Source organism: Magnolia sinica, chromosome 3 (assembly GCF_029962835.1).
Source record: "Magnolia sinica isolate HGM2019 chromosome 3, MsV1, whole genome shotgun sequence".
NCBI lineage: Eukaryota > Viridiplantae > Streptophyta > Magnoliopsida > Magnoliales > Magnoliaceae > Magnolia > Magnolia sinica.
This window is the reverse complement of record NC_080575.1, coordinates 123,354,174-123,378,497: the sequence shown is the minus strand read 5'-3', so window position 1 is coordinate 123,378,497 and position 24,324 is coordinate 123,354,174. Positions and strand designations below refer to the sequence as shown.

The 24,324-nt window shown below is 39.0% G+C and overlaps 1 protein-coding gene and 1 non-coding gene across 2 annotated transcripts; both read right to left on the bottom strand.

Moving 5' to 3' along the window:
* Positions 1 to 129: 129 nt before the first annotated feature.
* TRNAW-CCA (transfer RNA tryptophan (anticodon CCA)) lies at positions 130 to 201 on the bottom strand. Its single transcript has one exon. It is a non-coding gene; the product is annotated as a tRNA-Trp (tRNA).
* A 3,295-nt stretch (positions 202 to 3,496) lies between these two features.
* LOC131241103 (ras-related protein RABA1f) lies at positions 3,497 to 20,938 on the bottom strand. Its single transcript, XM_058239759.1, has 2 exons — positions 20,420 to 20,938; positions 3,497 to 4,294 (listed from the first exon to the last, which is right to left on the bottom strand). The coding sequence occupies exons 1-2, from the start codon at positions 20,635 to 20,637 to the stop codon at positions 3,862 to 3,864; spliced, it is 651 nt and encodes a 216-aa protein (XP_058095742.1). The 5' UTR covers positions 20,638 to 20,938; the 3' UTR covers positions 3,497 to 3,861.
* Between the last annotated feature and the right edge of the window lie 3,386 nt (positions 20,939 to 24,324).

Here is a 24,324-nt window from a genome sequence, read left to right as displayed (position 1 = left end):
CGCTAGAGAGCGGAGCGCCACTTGAAATGAACGAATTCATGGAGAAGGGCCAAACTCCAATATTGGTTTTGCACCATTAAAAATAAATAAATAAAAATCTGATTATTAGTTAAAAATTATTTTATTTTGTGAACCCGACGTGAATCGAACACGCAACCTTCTGATCTGGAGTCAGACGCGCTACCATTGCGCCACGGATCCATTTATATAAGTAAAGCTTAATTTACTTTATATAATTAATTGAATAATGCTAGCATGTGTCTTTCAACGACACATGAGATGATCTATCGCATACAACTTGAATCAAGCATGGTGTAAAATCATGCCAAATGATGATCCTAAACATCCCATCAATAGAATACAAAATGGATGGTCAAGATTGTGCCGAGAAACAAAGCAGGTCTAATCATCATCCTGAAACATCTAGGCAATATATCTCATTTTGTATTGCTTGTCATTCCGAAGCAGCAAGTCGCGGTTTGATTTTATGATTTTAACCATATGATCTATGGCTCTTGAATAATGGATGGCTGTAACAAATTGGCCATATCCAAAGGTTAGGATAATATAATGGGTGTCATTTTTGCAGCATATTGGAAAGCTGGGACGTAAGCAAAGCCCTTTGATAAAAATATTTTAGAAACGTTAAAAAGAAGTAAATAAATAATTGCACAGCCCTGTCGTCATGGTTATATAACCTTTGCTACATTAGATGAGTCATCTTTGATGAAAGAGAAAATAACACTTGAGCAGGGGAGTGACCACTCACCATGAGTTATTTCAATGTAACTTGACGGACCAGAACTGGGCCTGGTCAAGTAGGGCTGCCTACCACAAGGTCCAGGCCACAGATCGATACTGACCCCAACCCAATGGACCTCAATGAGCATTTCAGGTCCAAGAATCCATTGGACCTCAATAACCACATGTGCGTCCTTGTGGGAATGAGAACTGAGAATTTGTTTGTGCCTTAATCGATAATGGGGTCCACATGGACAATTCATGCCATCCATGTGGTGAGATCTATCATGGATAGGTCATGATCCCAAATCATGCTGACGCCGCTAATTTGACGGGTGGAAACATAACTGATTAATGGTCCACAACCAACTGCGAAGTCGTAGTAGATATTTCAATTTCAAATAGCATGATTTTCACCGTGTCACATTAATGGTACTACTCCCACTTGGTTCATCTTAACCGAGCCCTATGACTAAGGTCCAAAAAGAAACGAATTTGCTCTGCCCTTGGTGAATCAACATGGAAGGTGAGCGCACAACAGGCAGTATGACGGTATTGAGAAGGAGAATATTCTTATTCACTAAAATAAACAATGTGGCTCAGCCATCACCAACATCCACCTCTTCGCATATGCACATCAGGGGTGATCAAACTGCCGAATAGACAGCCCACTTCCTTTTAAGGGCCGGTGGTTGGACGCTCCTAATTAAATCTGCCAAATTTTAATTTGAGTATGAAAAAAAAAAAAACACCAAAATAGTACTGTCCCACCAGCTACGGCGCAGGATGGCCATTTTCTCTTGTATTTGAAGTATTCAACCCCACCATTATAGCATCATCTCTACAAGTCTTCACTGCAGATCTCATCAATAATGGGTGTGGTTATTTATAACATTTGGACCACTTGCTAGATCATTCGGGCTGGTAGATGGAGGAGATTTAAGGTTTGATGATCCATAATTTGACCTGTAAGATGAACAGCCTGGATCCCTCCCTATACAGGTGGCTTCATCAGTGAAGGGATGGAAAAGAGGGTAAAAAGATGTACACAAAAAAGTGCCATCAGTTAATACCCGCAATAACATAAGCCTACCTTACTGCAATTCCACCTACCTATATGTCACGTGTAGGAAATCCGAGCCGTCCAAAAAGTTTTCTTCATCACGAAGATCTCTTGGTGTTGAAAATTAGGGCAGTCCAAGATTAAGTCGAAAAAACACTTACATTAATGAACAGCAGGCAGTCTGACCCAACAGACAGGTTGGGCGTAACTGATGAATGGATCATCCTGATTTTCAGGTTAGGTAATTTACATAACTGAGGCGGATCTTCTGCATGGCTCAGATCTCCTAAATATCTAACGGTGTAACGGATTGGGAGGGGAAAAAAACAAATCTCAGTTGAACAGGCTGATGCTTACTGGGGCAGTATCTGATCATTTCTCATAAGGTCTGAAAAGACATCAGAATGGCTAATAGGACAATCAAAACATACACGGAGCTTTGCTTATGTGATTATAAAATCATATGCTTATCTTCTAACCGAAATGGATCTGGCCAGCACAATAAATCTAATGAAACAGAAATAAAACAAAGAAGCCAACCCACATTAATTATCTTCAGAGAAGACAAACTACTTTAAACCCATTCGAATACGCATCGTGCTCTTTTTTCTTTTTTTTTTGAGGCTACAATTGAAGATGAAAATTGGAATGTGAAATTCATAGAAATATGTGATCAGAGTGATTTCGGATTAGGTTTTTTTTTTTTCCCCCCTAACAGCTATGCTTGGTGGGTACAAAATTACAAACATACATGGAACACCAGCAAACATAAAATTTGAGAAGTTCCCATCCGAGCTTTGGATTCATTAAGCATACAGGTGGATGGGTGATAAAATACCTTTACATACAGGCATGATTTCAGCTCATTGCAGGGAGATCGATTGCCCCATTGGGTCAGAGAAGGCATAGAAGTTTTCTTCTTTCCTTCTGCTCATGTACGTGTCTCTAGCATACTGCTTCTGCTGGTATCTTGGCCTCATCAAATATAAAATATCATAACAAGAACCTGTTTGAAGATGCTTCAACAGATCAATTAGCCAAATATGATCAACTAGTACCTATGGAACCTATAACTGAAGATATCCCCAGAAGGGAAGCAAAGGAAAAGGGTTTTCCATGAGATAGGATAACAGCTGTTGGCCCCACATGTGTTTGAGATCAGGTGGCAAGTAAAAACATATCCTGTTTGAATATCTTCAAGGCATAAAGATGGAAAATGAAGGACTTTTGCCTTCTCTTTCCCTGTCAATCCACCAGCCAAACTTTCCCCTTGATACCCCTACTCAAGGATTATCTTTGTTTGTCCTGTTGGTTTGGCAACTCCCATCACTTGTCTTATGTTCTTAAGAGGAAGTAAAATCAGCGGCCATAGCCCATCCATCCTAGTTAGTGACAGAAATAGTATTGGAGAAACGGGAAAAAAAAGAAGAAGGGATTTGGACATGAATTATAGGGTTGCATGGATAAATCTTGTGTGTCATCTTGAGGTTAACCATAAACACTACACTATTAAGTCTTGAGTATACAAAGCATGGACGAGAAAGGGCATTTCACAACATGTTTCCTATCAACTGGGTTGATCTGGATCAACAACCAAGCTTAATCAAATCCAAGAATAATACCCTAATAACATATCCATCTAGTCCTGCTGAGTGGCTTCATTGTGCACTAGTAGAATTGACAACCATTCAATGATCAGGAAAGAACCAACTAATCATCAAATCTGATACAGAAAAAATTGTTCAAATACAATGTAATCCAAAAACAACCAAATATAACGGATCACTGTGGTAGTCGAAGATTAAAAGTAATACATTGATAGAAAATTGAAATCAAGTAATACCAAAGACGCCTGCATTGAATGCAAAGAGAATAAAAAAAAAAGATGGGAGGAAAAAAGAAAAAAACACTGCATTCTAGATCCTCATCTTCAGCTACCATAGGCAAGTTTAAAATCTCAATGCACAGAATAACAGTTTGATGTGTGTGAGAAAAGCATTACCAGGAATTCTGTAGAGAAGTATCCTAAGATCACCTCCATACCCTCGTTTCCTGCTCTAAGCAGAGCAACAACCAACTTTCTTCACAGCTGATACATCATCCTTGGTACCCACGTTGATAGTTTGTCCCTTGGGCAAAGCTGCTGGATCATCCCCAATATCCAGCGCTTTCCTGCTGACAACACGATAAATCTGAGTAAGAACTTCCGTGAATGCGTCTTCCACGTTCATAGATTCCAGGGCAGATGTCTCCATGAAGAAGGTGTTTTCTCTCTCAGCGAAGGCTTTGGCATCCTCAGTGGTAACAGCTCTTAGGTGGCGTAGGTCCGCCTTGTTCCCCACAAGCATGATCACAATGTTGGAGTCTGTGTGATCTCTGAGCTCCTTCAACCATCTCTCTACATTCTCAAACGTGACATGACGGGTCACATCATACACAAGCAGTGCACCTACAGCTCCTCGATAGTATGCACTTGTAATTGCACGGTATCTTTGTACAAGAAATGAAAAGTGAAGTTAATTTTCAAGTAATACAAATTGACTGAGTATAACATTTCGTGGAACAAAGCAGCATCCAATTAAAGGCTTTTAAGACCCACACTTTCAACTTGATAGGTACAACTTTGCATCAGAAGGAACCAATAGCCTAAAAGGAAGTAATAGAAAAAGAAACATAACGAGGTATGTACAACGGAAGAGAAAGATGTTATCAAAACTTTTTTCACAATGCAGATAACAAGAACACTAGCAAATACTAGAAAAACAATCATTATCAAGATTAAATTTCTTCCAGTACCTATCCATGAGATCAATGCTAATATTTGGAAACACCATCGGCAGAGAAAATTTTAGTTTATTTTCTTTCTTATTATTTCATTTAACTATGAAAACAACAAAACAAGTTTCTTCCTTCACAGACACTAAAATTTTAAAAACAAAAAATAAATTAAAATTTTTTTTTTTTAAAAAATGAATAAAATGACAAGTCCACAACAGATGCAAGTAGAGCCACAGTCCCCACGCGTGAATCCCACACACCCATGTGAGCCTCGCATAGGGTCCACATAGGAGAGAAGTTATTAATTATTTATTTTGATGAGACTAGAACACCATCACTCAAGGTCTGCTAGGGGTCATTTTCCCTTGAATTAAGGTTTGCTTTTTGTTTCTTGGTTATAAATAACCCTCCTGGGCATTTAACTACGTTAGATGATAATCATGAGATTTTCTTTCAGATAACTTCTTAGCATTTATTGATTTGTGTGTCTGGAATGTGTTTTGTTGAGTCTTAGCATGCATTGCTCAAGGTCATTCATCAAAATCACATCTCATTAAGTCGGCTTGCATAAGACCCATTTGTTGTTGCTTAAATCAATGCTTTTGGACAATTAAAATTCTCAAAAGCACTTATTTAAGTGTTAAATACGATTTGTCGGGGGCATACATTAATAACTTACTATGAAACATTTACTTAAAACAGCCCTACTTTACTTAGCTCCGAGGGACGTTTCCACTCTTGAAAGGGTCCTAATTCAGTGGGCAGCCTCTCATGTGAGGTGGCAAAACACGTAACAGAGATCCATGCATATAGCACTTGTTAGAGATCTGACCCATTCATCAAGAAGGGTGCACATGAACTTGCCATATCTCAAAAATCAGTATAGCACACTCGTCAAGTTAGCCACACACATGTTGAATTTGGACTGCTCATTTTTCTCTTGTAAGTTGACCTACCTGATAAGTTGATCAAAATTATTTTTTATCCAAGGCATGTTCACAATATGCCTACCTAATGAATGGCATGGATCTTTGACAAGTGTGTTGTATGCATGGATCTCTTACGCATCTTCCGTGCCCTCACCACTTTATGAATTACGATCCCACTTGAAAATGACTCTCCCTCCTATGCATGGTTATAGGATGCATAGGACCAAAACCATCAGGTCAAGGTCATTTTCAATGATCTATAAAGTTTTTATGATGCTCCACAATTGATGGTGGTTACCTCAAAAAACTTTAAGATTAATAAATACTAAACTTTCAATGAATGACTTAGAAAACAACAGTTAAAGAATTGTTTGGTAATTATAAACCAATTTATTATATGTTTACCAAACTTATTTCTTTAACATAAGCAATTCTCAATAAACAATTCTCTGAAATTATTTATTGTGAATCAATTTGCACTTCCTAAAAGCAATGCAAAATGGCTCAAGTGATATCCTACGATCTACTTTTGCATCTTTGACTGCATCAAGTCATATCAAAGTTAGGCTCGCTTTGGGATTGAGGATTCCCATCTCCCTCTTCATCAAATCCGTTTGGCTTCATTCTTACTTTTTCCTCTCTTTCCCATCCTCAAAAGATTAATGGCATGTTTGTCATTACTTTTAGGAAGTGTAGAATTGATTCACAATAAACAACTCGAAAGAATTGCTTATGTTGGAAAAAAAAAAAAAAAAAAATTTGTTTGGTAACATGCATCAAATGGGTCTACAATTACCAAACAACTCCTTGACCGTTATTCTCTAGGACATTGATCGAAAGTTTAGTAGTTGTCAATCTTGAAGATTTTCAAGTTAGCTACCATCGGCTGTGTGGAGCATCATATAGGATCGTCGAACATGACCCTTGATCCGACGGTTGTGATCATTAATTCTATTGCAATACGGAGGAGGAAGGAGATCATTTTTTTTCTTCAGGGATCGTGATTCAATGAGTGGCCCTCATGTGAGAGGGTGGAACACATGTTAGAGATTAGTGCACATAGCACACTTGTCGGAGGTTTGGACCATTCATCAGGTATGACAAATTGTGAACATGCCTCGGACCAAATCATGTTGGTTCGCTTGTTATACAGGTCAAACTTGTGCGAGAAAAATGGCTAGAAAAAAGTCCAACAGTCCAAATTCAACGTACATGTGTGCCTAACTTGATTAGTGTTCTTACATTATTTTTTTTGTATACAGCATGTTCATGTCAGGTATGGCAAATTGTGAACATGCCTCGGACCAAATCATGTTGGTTTGCTTCTTATGCAGGTCAAACTTGTGCGAGAAAAATGGCTAGAAAAAAGTCTAACAGTCCAAATTCAACGTACATGTGTGCCTAACTTGATTAGTATTCTTACATTATTTTTTTTGTATATGGCATGTTCACGCCCCCCAATATATATATATATATATATATATAGCGCTTAAGAAAATTGTTCCTTACTAATTAATTGATGTGGACTGCCAACCAAATGTATTTTAATGCTTTAGTGCTTAGAAGTACAATTGTCCAAAAAAGACTAAGTTAAGCAAAACCCTAAATGGGCCCTAAAAGTCCCTTTTTCGCATTTACCAAAACCCATCCCCACAACAATCCCAAAACACACGTTCCTCTCTCCTTCCCAAACCCTAATTGACCCTTTTCCCTTCTCAAAACCCATCCCAAAACCCTTATGTCTCCTCTTTCTCATCCCTAAATCCTCACCTTTCATTGATCCCTCCAAATCTATACTATTTACATACAAATCAACTCTCTTGCATCCTATCCCAATCCCTAAATCTTCATCATGCATAAAAAAACTTCCAATTTAGACCCTACACAAAAAATTTGGCTCATCCAACCTTAAACAATCACAATTGTACACCTACCATCCTCAAGTCCATCCCACTCAACCGAAATTGATTATTGGATCTAACCATCGTATAAGATCAGCATTTTTTACACAATTTACGAGCTGGATCTATCGATTTGTGCTTATTTTAGCAGTCGGATCTAACCATATGACAAGATCAATGTTTTATGTAATGAGTTGAATTTGTTGCTCCGTGATTATTTTAATGGTCGGATCTACCCATTTTTCAATATCAGCATTTTCCACGCAATCTACAAGCCGGGATATGCTGACCCAAGATTATATTAATGGTCAAATCGGACTACATTACAAGATCGATACTTTCACATGACCTATGAGCCAAATCTATCGAAGCAGCATGATTTTAATTGTCGGATCCGCCTATATACCAAGGTATGTTTCTTCATGCAATCTACAATTTGGATCTATTGATCTGTGATTGTTTTAGCAGTCGAATATGCCCATATTACAGGTCTCATGAGATATACAAGCCAAATCTGTTGATTTTTGATGATTTCGATGGTCGGATCTACGTGTTGCTTCAAGATCAGCATTTCCACAGCCAAATTTGTTGTTCCATGATTATTTTAACAATCAGATTTAGTCACTTTATAAGATCAATAGTTTTATGCAATCTTGCAGGCTGTTTGAGACGCAGCCAAGTCACAAGTTGCCCGATTTTGCAACGAAGTGCATGCAAGCATCCATCGTGAGTTGGTGATTGTTAGGTTGAACAGTGTGGATGAAGCTTACTAGATGGCACGATGACTGAATGTAGTCCTTTCTGAGCCAGGGAATATCGAATGTCCAAACCCACTGAGTAGCCCTACCAGTTGCATCTTATACCACGTGCTTGTGAATCTCAATGATTGTCTACAGTCACCAACAGGGAGAATCACAAGGCCATACACACTACAGGCCCCAAGTCCAATCATGAAACTGGGGAGACCACGAGGGGAGGTCATGAGAATTTTTCTTGCTGCCAGCATGGAGGAAAAGGACATCTTACAGCAATCTATCCTACGAAGAACCTCAACTACTATGATGAACCTCTCGTATCAGACAGATCAAAAACTGAAAGAAACAAAAAATAAAATAATAAAATAAAATAATAATAAAAAATAAAAAATGACAAAATATGACAAAACTGAAGATGGAGTAGAAGATTGTTTAGAGCCAAAGGTGTCTAACTTTCGATGATGAAGAAGCAGTTTGAAACAATGACTAAGTAGAAAGCTGAAAACTAGTTGGGCATTAGTATTTTCTGGGCTTGAGGTACATATGAAGTAGGGCCGTTAGTGGGTATCGAGATCTGTGGGTAACCAATGGACTCGACCCATTTTAGTTGAATCCTAGTCTAACTTTTTGGCACATTTATGAAATCGGATTGTGTCCAGGTCAACATTGTTAGAGTCACTTGAAACTTGAGTCGCCGCGGGTACCTAATTGTGTACTCATTGGGTAGTCAACTTGTATTATATTTACACTTATGTATTGATGTACTAACCCTCTGAAAAAATTGAATACAAATCTAGCCTATGATGCACACTGCATCTTAGCAGGCACATTGTAGGAGAAACACAAAGCATTGCCATATTAATGCCCATTTCCACCCCAAAATGACACTTGTGTAGGAAATCCGTACCACAAAAGGGTAGCCCCACCATGAGGACCACTTAGCACAAAAATCAAGCTGACAGCTCATTAGATAGGGCATTCTGTTGAAATCAATGACCAACCGATGGTTTAACTCAACATATAGGCTTGGCACACCTAGTGAGCAGATAAACCTGCTTTTAGAGAAAGGTGATCTTCATAGTGGGGACTATTGTCTTCATGGCAAGATGTCCAACATAGAGTTCTCTTGTTACTAATGTTGTAAGCCCGCAGGTGTTCAGGGGCCATCTACACCGATGCAGGATGGATGGCCTAGCCTAGAATGATGCAATGAGCTCATCAACAGATTAACTAGAACAATTTAAAGCACAAAATAATGCAAATCAATCACAAGCTTAATGAATTCAAGTATTTAACTATGCTTAGATTCAAGACTAAATTTAGATATTATAAAACATGATTAGATAGGACCTATGGAATGTAGGACTTTCATCTTGCATAGGAATTGATCTAATTCTAAAGGGAATCTCTTGGTTTGTTAAAGAGTTTAAGAACTAGGGTTTTGGGATTTGAGGATTTTAGAAAAATTGGGATTTTTGCGAAATTAGGGAATTTTCGGGAAATTAAGATTAGGGTTTTGGAGGGTTAGATGTGGGGTTTTTAGGGTGAAGGTTTTAGGGATTTAGGCTTAGGGTTTTCGAAACTAGGGTTGGGATTTGGGGTTTTAGGGATTAGGGTTTGAATGGGAGTAACAAATGGGCAAAAGGGAAGGCGGGTTGGATGGGAGTTTGGGATGGGTTAGGTTGCGGGTAATGGGTTGGGAGAAAGAAGAAGAATGATGGATGTGGGGATTGTTTGTTAATGGGAAAATAAGAGAAGAAAACTAGAAAGAAAGAGAGAGAAAAGAGAAGAAATACCTTTTGATGGAAGAGAATGAACGAAAATGATAACTTACAATCACTCCATGGCATCAGACCAAATTGCTCCAATCACGGGAGATTTTACTTCATCACAAAGCAAAGAGAAAGATATTTTTTTTTATTTCATATGCAATAATGGCTAGGGTAGGACATCCAAACCTTATATAGTTTTAGGAAAGACTTTTACAAAAAGACTCTCTCAGATAAAAAGTTTCTCATAAAGACGCTCAATAAAATAAAATTTGTTCATAACTCTCTAAACTCGGCAAAAATATAAGCTAAACCAAAAAAATAATAAACACATAAACAAATAAATAAACTAAACCATTTCATGACCCACGATCAAGATGTCCAATGACGATGATCCAATGGTCAGAATGGTCCAACTAAGTAGCCTATGTGCATCTTCTTAGTGTAGTGCCTTCAAAGATGCATAATCATATAAACAAATAAATAAACTAAAATAAAATTTGTTCATAACTCTCTAAACTCGGCAAAAATATAAGTTAAACCAAAAAAAAAAAAAAAATGATAAACAAATAAACTAAACCATTTCGTGGCCCACGATCAAGATGTCCAATGACAATGATCCAACGGTCGGAATGGTCCAACTAAGTAGCCCATATGCATCTTCCCAGTGTGGTGCCTTCAAAGATGCATAATCATGTGGGATCTTCAATGGGCTAGGCACTCGAATTGGGCCCATAAGGCCCATATATACATCACCTAGCTATAAAGAAATGGGAGCTCTCCTCCTCCTCTAGTATACTCTGACTAATGCTCGGATATTCTCACCATACAACACCAAATATTCTAACATGGTGAATTCTTTAAGATCTAAGCAATCGATCAGGTGGTTCCAACTGTCTAGATACCCATACCAAAAGTTGAAACCAATCCACTCATCAAAGTGGCCATGATGTTATATATATATATATATATATATATATATATATATATAAAGGATAGACATTCATTTGCTTCATGAATTTAGCTCCAAATGGTCAGTGGACAAGACTGAGCTTTGGTCAAAGGCATTAGCATCGATTTTGTGCAACTGTGCACTCTGACACACAGATGTTGTGTTGATGGATCCTTCTACACATGATTCATATGTGGAGGCAGTGAGGATTCGGCTAAACTCCTATGATGGTTGACCACTATCTTGAAAATGATCGTTACTCATGCTCCTCACATGCAGAACTCACACATTGCTGTCAAGACCGCTCAAATTGTGTGTACATTGTGGATGGATCATATCTCTAAAATCACACCAATCAATCAATCCTAATCATTCAATTAATGGATATCGAATGGATGATTATAAGTAATGAGTGGTTCAAATTTGAAGGGCAAAATTAGATGAATACTATCTGCTCTTCATGATGTTTGAGTTTGCTCCAGCCAGAATTGCATCAGTGATTTGGACAGTTTTGGATTGTTGCACAACTACACTGTGTACGGTTGAAGAGTCGCAGCCATTTTAAAAATGGTTATTGACAATCATGCGAGTCCAAATGCTGGTTCAGTTGCTTAGTATGCTGCAATCATATGACATCTCTATGATGGGACAAGATCCTTCTAACTGGGTGCTGCTCCAGCTTCAAATCCCCACTTTGGACTCTCGCTTCCAGTCCCGTTTCCTACCTATTTATACTTGTTTACATTTTGAAAGAGACAGTCCTGAACTTGCATACAAATTTGTTGCCGCTTCACTTCAAACTTCTTGAAACTATATATGGACCCCGAAATGGCGAATAAGAAATTCACAGTAAAATCCTTCCATAATATTTCTTATGAGAATGTTACAATGTATGGAGCAGTGGATCTCCAAAATGGGTCAATGACAGTGGATCGCCTTCAACACAAAGGGATGATGATTCCCAATTGGTGTGTCATATGTAAATCAGCAGAGGAAAATGTGGATCATCTGCTTATTCACTGCAGCTGTGTCCAGAAATTTGGGCTGCAGTTTTGGCAAAATACAATTTGTCATGCTGAAGTCTATCAAAGAATTATGTGTGGGCTGGAAAGTGGGGGCTTGGGGTCCAGTTGGTAAGTTGTCGTGGCATTTGGTCTTGAAAACTATGCTTTGGAGCCTTAGGTTGGAGCATGACAGAATAACATTTCAAGGCAAATGGAAATGTGAAGCTGCATTGTTCAAGCAGATCCTTTACCTTTTGATTCAGTGGGACAAGCAATCCAAAATCATGAAGGGATCCCATGAGTCTTTTGTTTGGTCAACATAGGAGGAAGTGATTGTGGGTGGCTCCCTCCGAAGAGCAAGAGTGGATAGCACTGCCCACCTGAGAATTTCTTCAAATGCAATGTCGACGATTTCTCTATCAGTATTTCCTGGCCCCTCCATTGTTGGTGGGATCGTTAGAGGTAGGTCTGGGATCACCTCGGGCCCTACTGGATGGGGGGACTCTAGCTTCACCAAAGCAAAAGCTATTCTCACAGGAATGAAAATTGCTGCAACCAGGGACCTCAGGCCAATCATCATTGAGGGAGATTAAAAAAACGTGATCAGATGGATGAAAGAGAGTAAATTCCTGTGGACATTGGTGATCATTTTGGAGGAAGCCAATGATATAAGCATGTCGATTTTTGCAGTGTTAATTCTATGCACTCAGCGAATGACAAAGCTGATAGTATGGCAAAAGAGGGTGTATCGTGGAGTGACTTTTGGGTATCAGACAATTTGTGGTAGTTATTTGAGTCGTTTGCATCTGGGGCTAATGTCCGCCGATCATGGTTTCTTTTGTTCCAGTTTGTTTTTTGGCTTTAGGTTGACTGTATGGGAGTTGTCCTTGGAGACATCGGTGTTTCCTTTCTTCTTCTTTTTTTTGGTATTTAGTTTTGCCTCTATCTAATAAAAATTCTAGCCCATTCATTTTTTAAAAAAAATCATGCTAGTCTAGCACAAATTGAAATAATGCCAGTGTGATAGTTGATAATCTCACAGAGTAAGGTTAATACACAGCCACTGACAAATTGTACACATGCCATGGAAGTGGATACATCATGACAATGAGACTCAAGGCGTGAGACCCAATTGGTACCCGACCGGTACCCAAACCCTACAGTATCTGTTAGGGACCTTGAATATGGTGCCCAGACCTGGGAGGACCTGACCCAACAAGACCCGGGCCCTGATCAGTCCAGGCATGGAATGAGAGAAGCCATTACTTATTTTGCCGAACTTTCACTTTGAATGAACAGAAAAAACTAATACACCATCACTTGAGGGCTGATTGTGAATAGCACTCAAGTAGGGGAGGTAATTTAGCTTGCTTTTTTATCGTGAATAGCACTCAAGTAGAGACGAACTTATTGGCATTGGTTGCTTTGTGCAAGTGTGCCATGTGTTGCTAAGAATCATTCATCGAAATCACATTTCAGCAATCCCATTGTGTTACAGGCTTACAGCAATTGCATTCTTGATTTGGGTCCACTTTGCACCTCCAGCTGTGTCAATAGTTCTCCTAGGAACAAGTTAATTAGATAATCCACTTAGAGGCTGCACTCATTCTAGTGTTTAGGACCTACTCAACTGAATGGATGCACCTTCATAATGCTTGATAATCCTCATGATGATGTTATCAATCCTAGAATTCTCAACTAAAATGTGCATCACCATTTTATATCGAGTAGCTCTGAGCAAAATATCATTTTGCGTGGCATGCATGAATAAAATTGAGCTGATGAGCACACAACAAGGCTTCTTCATCTCCTGTCTCATGGCCTATAATAATTTTTACAAACTCAAAAACCAAAATCATAGCAAAAACTGAAAAAAGAAAAAAGGAGAGAGAGAGAGAGAGAGAGAGAGAGAGAGAGAGAGAGTAATAATCAAGACCAAAATTACCCATGTAAACAGATAAATCCTAATACTCTTACTGATACTAGCAAACATTGAACAATAATCATTACCAAGATCAAAATTCCCTATGTAAAATCCACAACAAATAAATGCTGATATTTGACATCACTGACTGACAGAGCAGAAGCTTAGTTTATTGTATATTTTAATCATTGCTTTCAACCACAAAAATTACCAAAGTATGTTTCTTCCTTAACAAACATACTTTTATAATTCCAAAGCATTGAATAAAGTCATAACTCATAAAAAGTTAAAAAACTACTAGAGATCTTACCCCTCTTAGGAATAGGTCAACCCAATCCGAGTCTGCACTCAGCCAACGTTTAGGACCCAATGAATGCCTAGCTTTCAAAGCTACATTGATACGCCCTCATAATGCTTGAGCATCAATGTGTCAACTAGTGATGTCCTTGCGACGAAATCCTAGTATTCTCAATTAAGAAGTGCATCACCCTTGCAACACTGAGCTAAATACCATAGTATATGCATGCATCAATCGAAGTCAAGTGCATGAGCCCACAACAAGGATTCTTCATCTCGTGACTCACTTAAGGAGCATCAAATAAAGCGTTAAAAATTATGGAAATCCACACTCTTATCTTTTGAGCATCCTCTTGTTGTCAAAGCCCTGATAGATATCCCCTTTCCAAACATTACCCATGCCCCCGTGGAAGGAGAACCATCACCTACAAGTGGCCGTAGACTAACTTAACCCACCAACCAATTTTTCCAAGCACTTTAACCTAGAAACTATCCAATATTTTCAAGGAAATAGTGTAAACAAACATTCAGAAGGCATAAAAAGTGGACTGTACCATATCATCAGATGTAGGTGATCAGTTCTCCCATGGAAAAGTAAAAAATAAAGGTATTCTCTAAGCATTTCGAAGACCAATTTCAAAGTGTATCAAGCCACTACTCTCCAGGGACCAGTGTGTTGAGGGAGTGGAAGTAGATCTTTCCATTAGAAAGGTACCAATCAAAAAGCATAATTCAGGATTATCAAGTTATTACACTCAGTACCTCTTTATCAAGCACAATAGATTCATATAATTAGTTAACCTAAATCCATGGAAGAGCATCAATCATTCATAGTCTAGTAGGAACCACTTTTGGATCTGAAAGGAAGGATGTGATTGGTTGCAAATAGAAAATAAGGTTAAATATATAAATTGATGGTGTAGAGCATTACAACCAAAGGTTGTCTGAGTGAAGTCAAGAATGTGATTTTGAATAGATCAGATGTGCATGCATTTGTCAAAATTGACACTTTACAGTGATTTTTTCACTTGCCAACTGTAACTGTGAGTTTTAAGAATAGAAAATTTGTTGAGTAACTTGTTCCCCTTTTTCTATTTTATTTATTTGTTATTTTTTCTACACGGGAAGCAAAGGAACTGTAACACTTAAATTTTAGAACAGAAAAAATAAATAATAACTTTGACAGATGTACAAGATCAAAGCTGCCCATTGTGCTAGTAACCCTCTCATTGCTACCATGAGAACCAACTATGAGCTATCCCAGGAAGCCAAAAAGAGCGACAACCCAAAAAAATGACTAAACATAGTCCACATAAAACCAGGAGAATCAGCTCCCACTAAAGATGTCCCACGGCTCCCCTCTTGATCCATTCCTTCAAGATTTCCTCAAATGAGCAGCCATGAAAATCAGATCCAGCTAGAGTCCAGCCTGGTCACATAAAGTAGATACCCTTCTTGGTTGGGCCATACGACTTTAACTTCTTTTGAAAGTTTCTTCTCTGTCTCTTCCACCACAAAATCCAATAATGCCAAGGGGATCATCTTCCAGAAAATGCTTCTTCTTGCCCTGAACAGGCCCGCATTCTGGCCACTAATGGCATCTGAGAGAACCATTTAGAGCTCATGCAATACCAAACAAGCTGAAAAGCAACTTCACATGTCCCTCACAACATCGCAATGGACAAACAGAGTCAATATTTTCTTCGTGATTTCGGCACATAAACCAGATGGTTGGCAAGGTCCACTAGCTCTCCTTTAGATTATCCCCAGTGAGAATCTTGTTAGCTGCAATACCAAATAAGCTGAAAAAGCAACTCCACGTGTCCCTCACAACATCACAATGGATAAACAGAGTCATGAGACAACACTTTGTGATTTCGCACATAACCACATGGTTGGCACGGTCCACTAGCTCTTCTTCAGATTATCCACGGTGAGATCTTATTAGCTGCAATGCCAAACAAGCTGAAAAAGCAACTACAAATGTCCCTCATAACATCACAATGGACAAACAGACAGTCAACGCTTCTTTTTTTTCAGCACATAGACCACGTCATTGGCAAGGTTCACTAGCACTTCAGATTATCCACAGTGAGAATCCTGTTAGCAGATGCAACCCAAGCAAAAGCTAGCGGTCTCAGAGGATTAGGGCCTGCGACACCTTTGCAGATTTGGACTGCACCCCAGACTCAAAAGAGAGAATGTGCATCATCAATTTGGCTGTGAATAACCCATTCGGGAGTGAATCCAAAATTTTCAGTTCTCAACACAGCTTGATATCAGCTTTTGCTCAACAGCTTCATGACTCATGAGTTCTTTGAAGAGGCTAAGCTCATCTTCAGTTCGCAACACGTTGCTGATAATCTCATCAAATATGGATGTACAAAGGCTATCAACTCTATGTTCCATCCACAGACATGTTAAAGGCATTCTCATCAAAGCCCTGCCAGAGAAAAATGCAACTCTCTTACTCTTAGTGGCACAAACCCTCTACCCCAAGTGCTGGTCCTGCTTTGAACACACACTCCAGCTTCCTAGCTATTTCCCTGCTCCAGCATTCGATTTCTTGTCCCTTCACTTCAAGCTTCATGCAACCATACTCTCAGGTAAACTTTCAACGCATCCATCATGCACCTCAACTTGAAGGAATTATGTTTCTTTCTTCTTCTTCATCTTTTTCCCTGAATGGTGTTATGTTTCTCGTTATTTGTTTGCATATGTACGTACTAGTTCTGTGACAGACATTATTTCTTTTCTTTAGAGAGAGAGAGAGAGAGAGAGAGAGAGAGAGAGGAGAAGGGTACACATTTGATTTTATGTGAGGGAAATTTCATTCATTGAAAATACCTTTTGTAACATAAACTGGAATGAATTAGGATCTCAGTTGCACATAAATAGAACCTGATTGTGATGTGCTATAACCAGAAACAAATCCCAGAAAGAAGTCCATGATAGCTTCATTATGCTCAATGTGCTTTTAAGTTCTAAACATTTACCTTAGAGTCCTATATGTGTTGAGAAGCATGAGACCTTATGACTTGCCATCCAGGCCCGTGGTTAGTCCATAAATGCAGATTCATGTGACACAATCAATTTATTTGGATCTTGATTGCTGACAACAAAGAATAAGAGAAACCAAAACAGCTCCAGCGCTTATGCCCCCTGGGAAAAAACAAATCCCACTATAGAAGAACGTGAAGTGGAACCAAAACAATAGAAAAGGAAAAAGGCAATAACAAGACCAACTGAGAAAAGTAGTGTCGAGCTAGAGGATGTGATGCCATCTTGATAAGGACATCACATCACGTACACCTTTGTGTACGTATCAGGGGAGGAGGCAGGTTGCATCGATTTCTCCATGTCTAGGTGAGTATCCATACTGAAGACCCCATGTGCATGTGCGAGCATCTAGAAGACCCCACACATGGATGATGCATATGGTTGCTTTAGGGAGAAATTTGGACCGTTGGATTTAAAAGACGTAATGATCGGCCTGTTGGATCATATGGATTACATGATCGAGCTGTTGATCATGGACCATTCTCGTCATCAGAGGACACATTTATGTTTTAGGATTTAGTTTATGATTGATATATGTTTTAGGATACCTTATGAGCGGTTTTATTTGATTTGTTATTAGACTAGGGGAGGGGGCGTGTGACCTCAATGGTTGGCTTTTTTATTGAGAGAGAGAGAGAGAGAGAGAGAGAGAGAGAGAGAGAGAGAGAGAGAGCTCTTGTTTTCTCTCCTTAATCTTCATGTGATCTGAGAATATCTTCCATGTGACTTGGAAGGAAGATTGGTGCGATGCATATCTTCATTAACGGAAGTGCGAGGCTTCCTTCTATCCCCACATTCACATCTCTTCGTCAACAATCGAGATATTTCTTCTTTTCTTCTTCCCCATTTCTCCAAAATCCATCAACAACCTTCTGATTCTCCTCCTTTATACCTTTCTCGACAAGTCGAACCATAAAAATCCAAAACCCAACCCTACCTAGCCCACACGTGTGACCATACAGCCACACGTGTGAACCCATAGGGCTGGCCATTCCGTCCCACCCTTGTCCCTTTGAACTTCCACTACCCCTACAACAAAACCCCTTCACTCCTACCAACAAACCCTAACCTTAACCCCAAAATTCCCAAATCTCTCAATTTCCCCAAATTCCCAAACCCTAAATCTTCAAATCCTTTAATTAAGCCCAAATTCCTAAATTCCTTACATCCAAAACCCTAATCCCCATCTCATAATACCTAAATCCCTTAACCCCCTCCATTCAATTCCCCACTTTAATCTTAATTTCACCATTTTCCCCAAATTTTCCTAACCCTAGCTTCACCTAACCTTATGATATTTGGATGTTTTTATATCCATTAAATCCTAGTTTCTCATGTTTAATGGTCTTGTAGGATGATGTTTGGCAACTTAGGCTTAAACTATACATGATTTCTTGTTAAGAATCTTGGTATTTGTGATGATGGTAGCAAGCTTTGTGGTTTTCATTAATTAATTTAACTTTCCTGATTGATCTCTCACATTATTTGAGTTCATGCATTGGTCCTACATCACATCTCCTCCTTTCGCCCCACTGGAGGCTTATGTTCATCTTAGCCTTAGCCAAGTACTTTCTAGAAAGAATGCAATTTCATGTTGCTAGCCAAACAAGGTTGATTATCCTTGATTCACAATTAGGTAGCTCCACTACACTGAACCAACAACTAAGATATCTCACCATCTTGATATTAAAATCCAGTAAGAAGACATAACCAAGAATTTCCTGGGTGAAGCTTTAGTCCAAACTGCTACATTGCCTGGTTAACTAAGACTTTTCTGGGTGAAGCTTTAGTCCAAACTGCAACATTGCCTAGTTCGCCTAAGGGCCCAACTTGCTAAGACAAAAGCCAAATGCCTGCGACTGAAGAAATCTCCAAATACTCAAGCCGACAATGAGCCCCTACAAAGAGAGGTCCAAGTCCAGGAAGTTCACTCCTCCCTCAATAAATATCACCACCATATATGATGGATCAACCACAAATATATCTGAAGATTATATCCCTATGTGAAACCCACCAAAGACTAGATCTCACTCCCATGCCATTCGTCATAGTTAACTAAAAATTGCAAGAGTATCAGTAAGATTCTTAAGTGCATTAACTTAAATAACCACTTTAGCAAATAATTTTGAGTAATATTCAAAGAACCAAAAAAAAAAAAAAAAACACTAAAGAAAATATAGCTGCTTCTTTTACTGGCAATATAGCCAATCTAATATTCATCAAAATGAAGAACCATAGAAGCAAATCAGACATGGATTGTTACTTTAAGTGGTATACTAGGTAACCAACAGTGTAACATTGGACATGGACATGTGGTGTCACACACAAACACGAATTGTCAGACATACTGAGCTTGAAAACCCCGACAAGATCGTTCCTCCGCACACCGCGACATCAAAAATTGTATTAAATATATAATTTCTTTTAATTTACACATACATAAAATACAGAAAAAAGTGTATCAAAACAACCAAGAACTATGTAAATACAGCTAAAATACAACAACAGAAAAAACCGAGCATCCTAACAGAGGTGTTGACATGTGACTTGCACAAGTGTCAAGCCTGTCAACCTTTTAGAAACAGAGCATCCTTGTGACATAAGTCACCATGAACACAAGACACATTAACTGTATTGTCTAATTATTCACTACTAGATGCAGCATATCCATTTCTATATTGAGTAACCTACATCTATTCAAAGCGAGACTTAAGGACTTGAAGGACAGGCATATCAACACCATTACCAATCAGGAGGATGGCAGATTGCAGCAACACTTGCATATACAAGGGTGCTGAGCACCTTTCACCATAGCTCCGAAAATCACGATTTTGGACCAAGTCAGGGCAATGTCTGACACCATCACCCTCCATGGAATCATGTCACGTACACAGCCTAGACCTATATAGAGTTATTGGATCTGCGTAAAACCTACAACAGTTGAAGTTTCAACAGCCAGCAAACTATCAGTATTCCATCACTTTCTCATAAACCAGATGCAAAATTATGTAAAAGCCAGCCTCTTTCTTTTCACTTCCATCGTATACTGAGTAGATCGCATATAAATATCGCTTTGTTAGTCATCACAGAAGATGAGATCTCACTTGAAATGCATAAACAGAGCACAGAAAAGGATCGAAACCCTCAAACTGGGATCACGAGCATTTCCGACTCGTGATCTGGAAACCCTAACATTCGCAAATCGAGATCAGAGAGAATTCAGAAATCTTGGGAAGGGGATCTCACCTCTCTTGACCCGCGGTGTCCCAAATCTGGGCCTTGACAACCTTGTCGTCGACGTGAATGCTGCGGGTAGCGAATTCGACGCCGATCGTTGATTTCGACTCGAGGCTGAACTCGTTTCTGGTGAATCTAGACAGGAGATTGGATTTCCCGACGCCAGAGTCGCCGATCAAAACGACCTTGAAGAGGTAATCGTAATCATCGTCGGCTCTATACGCCATTCCTCAGCTGCTGTTACTACTACTTTATCAGGAGAAAATCGCAATCGGATGGGATTTCGAAGAAGGGAAAATGCGAGTTTATCTTCTTCTTTTTTCTGAATTCTAACAGTTGTATTTTGCCCGCGTGGATCTCGACATTTCGGAGATGGGTCGCACTGAAGGGGTTGGTTTTAAATGCTGTTTGAAGATTCAAAGCTCAAAACCAAAAGCTATAAAAGTGAAATTGAGGTGAGAAAATAGAATTTGGAATTTCTCTGCTGCTGGGAAGAGTAGGTTTTTTCTCTCTCTCTCTTTTTTTTTTTAAAAAAAAAATTCTTTTCATTATTATTTCAATCTGAGAAATACAGCATTACCACCCTTTTAAGTTAGCGGTCACTCATTCTCCTCGCACGTGTCACACATTTGCCGCTATCCACACCATCCAAATGGGGTGCATTGTCGGTGAAGCATGTCTAAAATAACACTAATCATGATAATCCCACTTATGGGTAAAAAATGATGGTTAGAAGTAAAATATTTAGGGGTTAAGATTCAATTGCAAAATCAGATAGTTGCTGTCGTGCAATTCTTCGGTTATGCTCAGTCCACCATTGGATCAGATATTTGGACGGCGTGGATTGCTTGCAACTTTGCCATGAGTGCGGTTGAAGAGCTACCCCCATTTTTAATATGGTGGTGAACCACCACAGGAATCTCGTCTGGAGACAGGTTACGTTACGTGTGAGGAGATTCTGATCGAGGCGGTAAACACCACGTATCTGAGAGATCCGAACCATTCATCAGGAACGACCTTGATGAAGAAGACTTCTCAAACTCGGTCGATTAGAAACTCAGCGGAGCCAAATCGAGTCGATTTGATTTCCAGCCGAGTCTGCTGGAACCCGCAAATGAGCATGACTCGGTCGAGACTCAACCAGTGGCTTGAAAAGCGGCTCAAAAACTCAGACGGGCCTGTTTGGGAGAGTTGGATTTGAAACCCTACTATTGCGTTTGGCACTATACAAATGCATGGTATATTCACGAGGTTTAGAACTTAATTACTAAATCAACTTTTATATCTCTAATTAGTGAACATATGTAATGTTTAACACAATGGTTGCAATAAGCCTACTGAAATACATGCTTTGCCTGAAAATGATGAAATTGCAGGTAGTGACTGGGCCACAACCACAAAATCATGTCTTAGTGCCTAACCAACTATTATTAACCATTGATTTACATGGACAATGTTTGGATGGTGTTGATCATCATATTAAAGTAATTATAGTAATACAAATGATAATCTAATTATTTGGGGACTTTATTAGTGGGTCATGTGCGCAATAGAATAGCCTGGTGATATACATGTTACGTATGCAACTTCTGAAAGAATTTTAGATGTAATCCAAATTCTCCGGGTGGATTTCAAACTCCTCGGATTTGAAACCTTTAGATTTGAAACCCTCTGTTATTTAACGGTGCTAGACATCCAAGGGATTTGAAATCCCTTCAAATGCCCCTAACCCATGGTGCCAAACAACTCCTTATCCATGTAGTAAGCTTGTAACTGGCAAGCCACTTATGAGCCTATATTGGATTTTGTTACGGAAGTGATTCAACCAGGATGTACTTTGACTAGTAACCCTAGCTAGCTAGCTGATGTCAAAGCTTCCTGGGCTCGCTATGATGCTTTTTTGTTTTTGTTTTTATCCATGCATCTGATTCATTTTATTAGCTCATTTTACGGCATGACTTAAAAAGAGATGACTTAAAAAAGAGACAGATCCACATCTTTATTGGTCTAGGACTCACTGTATTGCTTATTTGTCATCCAATCTAGTAATAAGGCCTCACAAACTTAGACGGAAGGAAAAACACAACACACACAGCTTTCAACAATAAGCATCCCAGCTCCACTGTAGTGTGTTCTGCCTGAGGTTTTGATCTCCTTCATATTTGGGCTCATGATCTAAAATAAGCAAAATAGTTGGCCTGGATAGAACACATTTATCATTTTTGGGCCTACAAAGCTTTGACACCCACCAGTTGGCCTGGGTCACTAGCCAAACCGTGTCCATTCAACCGGGTCTCGCTTGATTTTTACAGTCCTTTTTAACAACATGGTTTTGAGTGCATTAAGAATCCAATAAGTAACTTTTTACGTTTGGCAACAAAATGAAACAGGAGGACAATGCATTTTAAATCCTCTTAATGCTAAGATTTGTAATCACACCTAAAAGCAAAGATTTCTAATTTACAGTCATTAGGGGCCCTCGAAATATAAAAAGGGAATCAAAGCTTCAACGCCACATCTCTGCTTGATTCCAACACTAGAAGATTAAAACAAACCCAAACCCGTGGTGACGCCATGACGGTAGAAGGTGGCAACGACTAGGTGGGGCTTTACTATAATTTTCATTTGAAATCCACTTTGACCACCATGTTAAACCTGAGGCCTGAACTTAGCCCTATTTGTAATTTAGTTGTACTACACTATTGGAAATATTATGCAGAGCAACATGAATCCTCCAAACTGTTTTCCTTGGTGTAGCCCACCTTAATCACAAGTGGAACATTTTTGGACTTATGCCTAAATTTTTCTGTGGCATCTCATTGTTGGAGTGAATTTCATATGATCATCACAGTGGGCCTTGTAAATATCAAGAGTAGACATTTCTCTTCCATTTCTTTCATTTTAGTGTGGGCCACCTCAATCACAAGTCAGCTGAAATTTTTTTTCCCGAGCCAAACATTAGATTACCTATCCAATGGTGGGAGTCGATTTCACGTGCACATCATTGTAGCCCATTTTAACGGTGAGACCAATACTAATTTATTTTTTTATTTTTACTATCTTAAACTACACTAGGAGCCTTGTAACACTATAAACTTAACAAAAGGGGCCAACAGCAGGTCGAAGCCACGATGATGTTTATCTAAAATCACCATGACCACTAGGTACTTCACTACATGTACGGCTCGCGGCTCAAAAATATGCCCGATTCTTGATTTAGGTGACCATGCCATTGAAAATAGTGCAAAAGAAAACGTGGACCCTCCAAAATGTTTTCCTTGGTATGATCCACCTCCGTTACTCATGAGCCTGATTTTTGAAACCCCAGCCTAAATTTTGGTGTGGCATCTAATGGTTGGAATGAATTTCATAAAACCATCACGGTGGCCCTTGTAAAAATTAAGGGTGGATGTTTCTCTCCCAACTGTTTCCATTGGTGTGGCCCACTTGAGTTACATGTTCACCTGGATTTTTGGCCCTCAGCCTAACATTGGATGACTCATCTAATGGTGGGAGTGGGTTTCATGTACATATCACTATGGCCCCCTATATGGATTGTCATTTACCTAGAACGGTTGAACCTATTTAAAAGTAGCATTTGCATGTACGTGGGCCTACTTTTGCGGCCCACTTGAGGCTTGAAATTACCTTAATTTTAATTGAAGTGTGTGTTTTGCTGGACTTGTTACAATTACTATATACAATGTTACACATGTACATCATTTTAAGATATCATAGATGATTTAATTAATTAAATTTAGACTTCTGTGCATATAATACTGGATCATAATACTTTGATGACACTGGTTACCAAATAGGAGCTTTGGATTCCAAAGCATTCCAACCACATGATGCCTAACATAATTGAGAATTCCAAATGCATTGGATTCTAATGTGTTTGGGATTTTGAATCC

Coding starts and splice junctions, on each gene's coding strand:
- LOC131241103 (XM_058239759.1), bottom strand. CDS start 20,637: ATGGCGTATAGAGCCGACGATGATTACGATTACCTCTTCAAGGTCGTT. Junction 4,295..20,419: donor GACACCGCGGGTCAAGAGAG/GTGAGATCCCCT, acceptor TCTTGTACAAAG/ATACCGTGCAATTACAAGTG.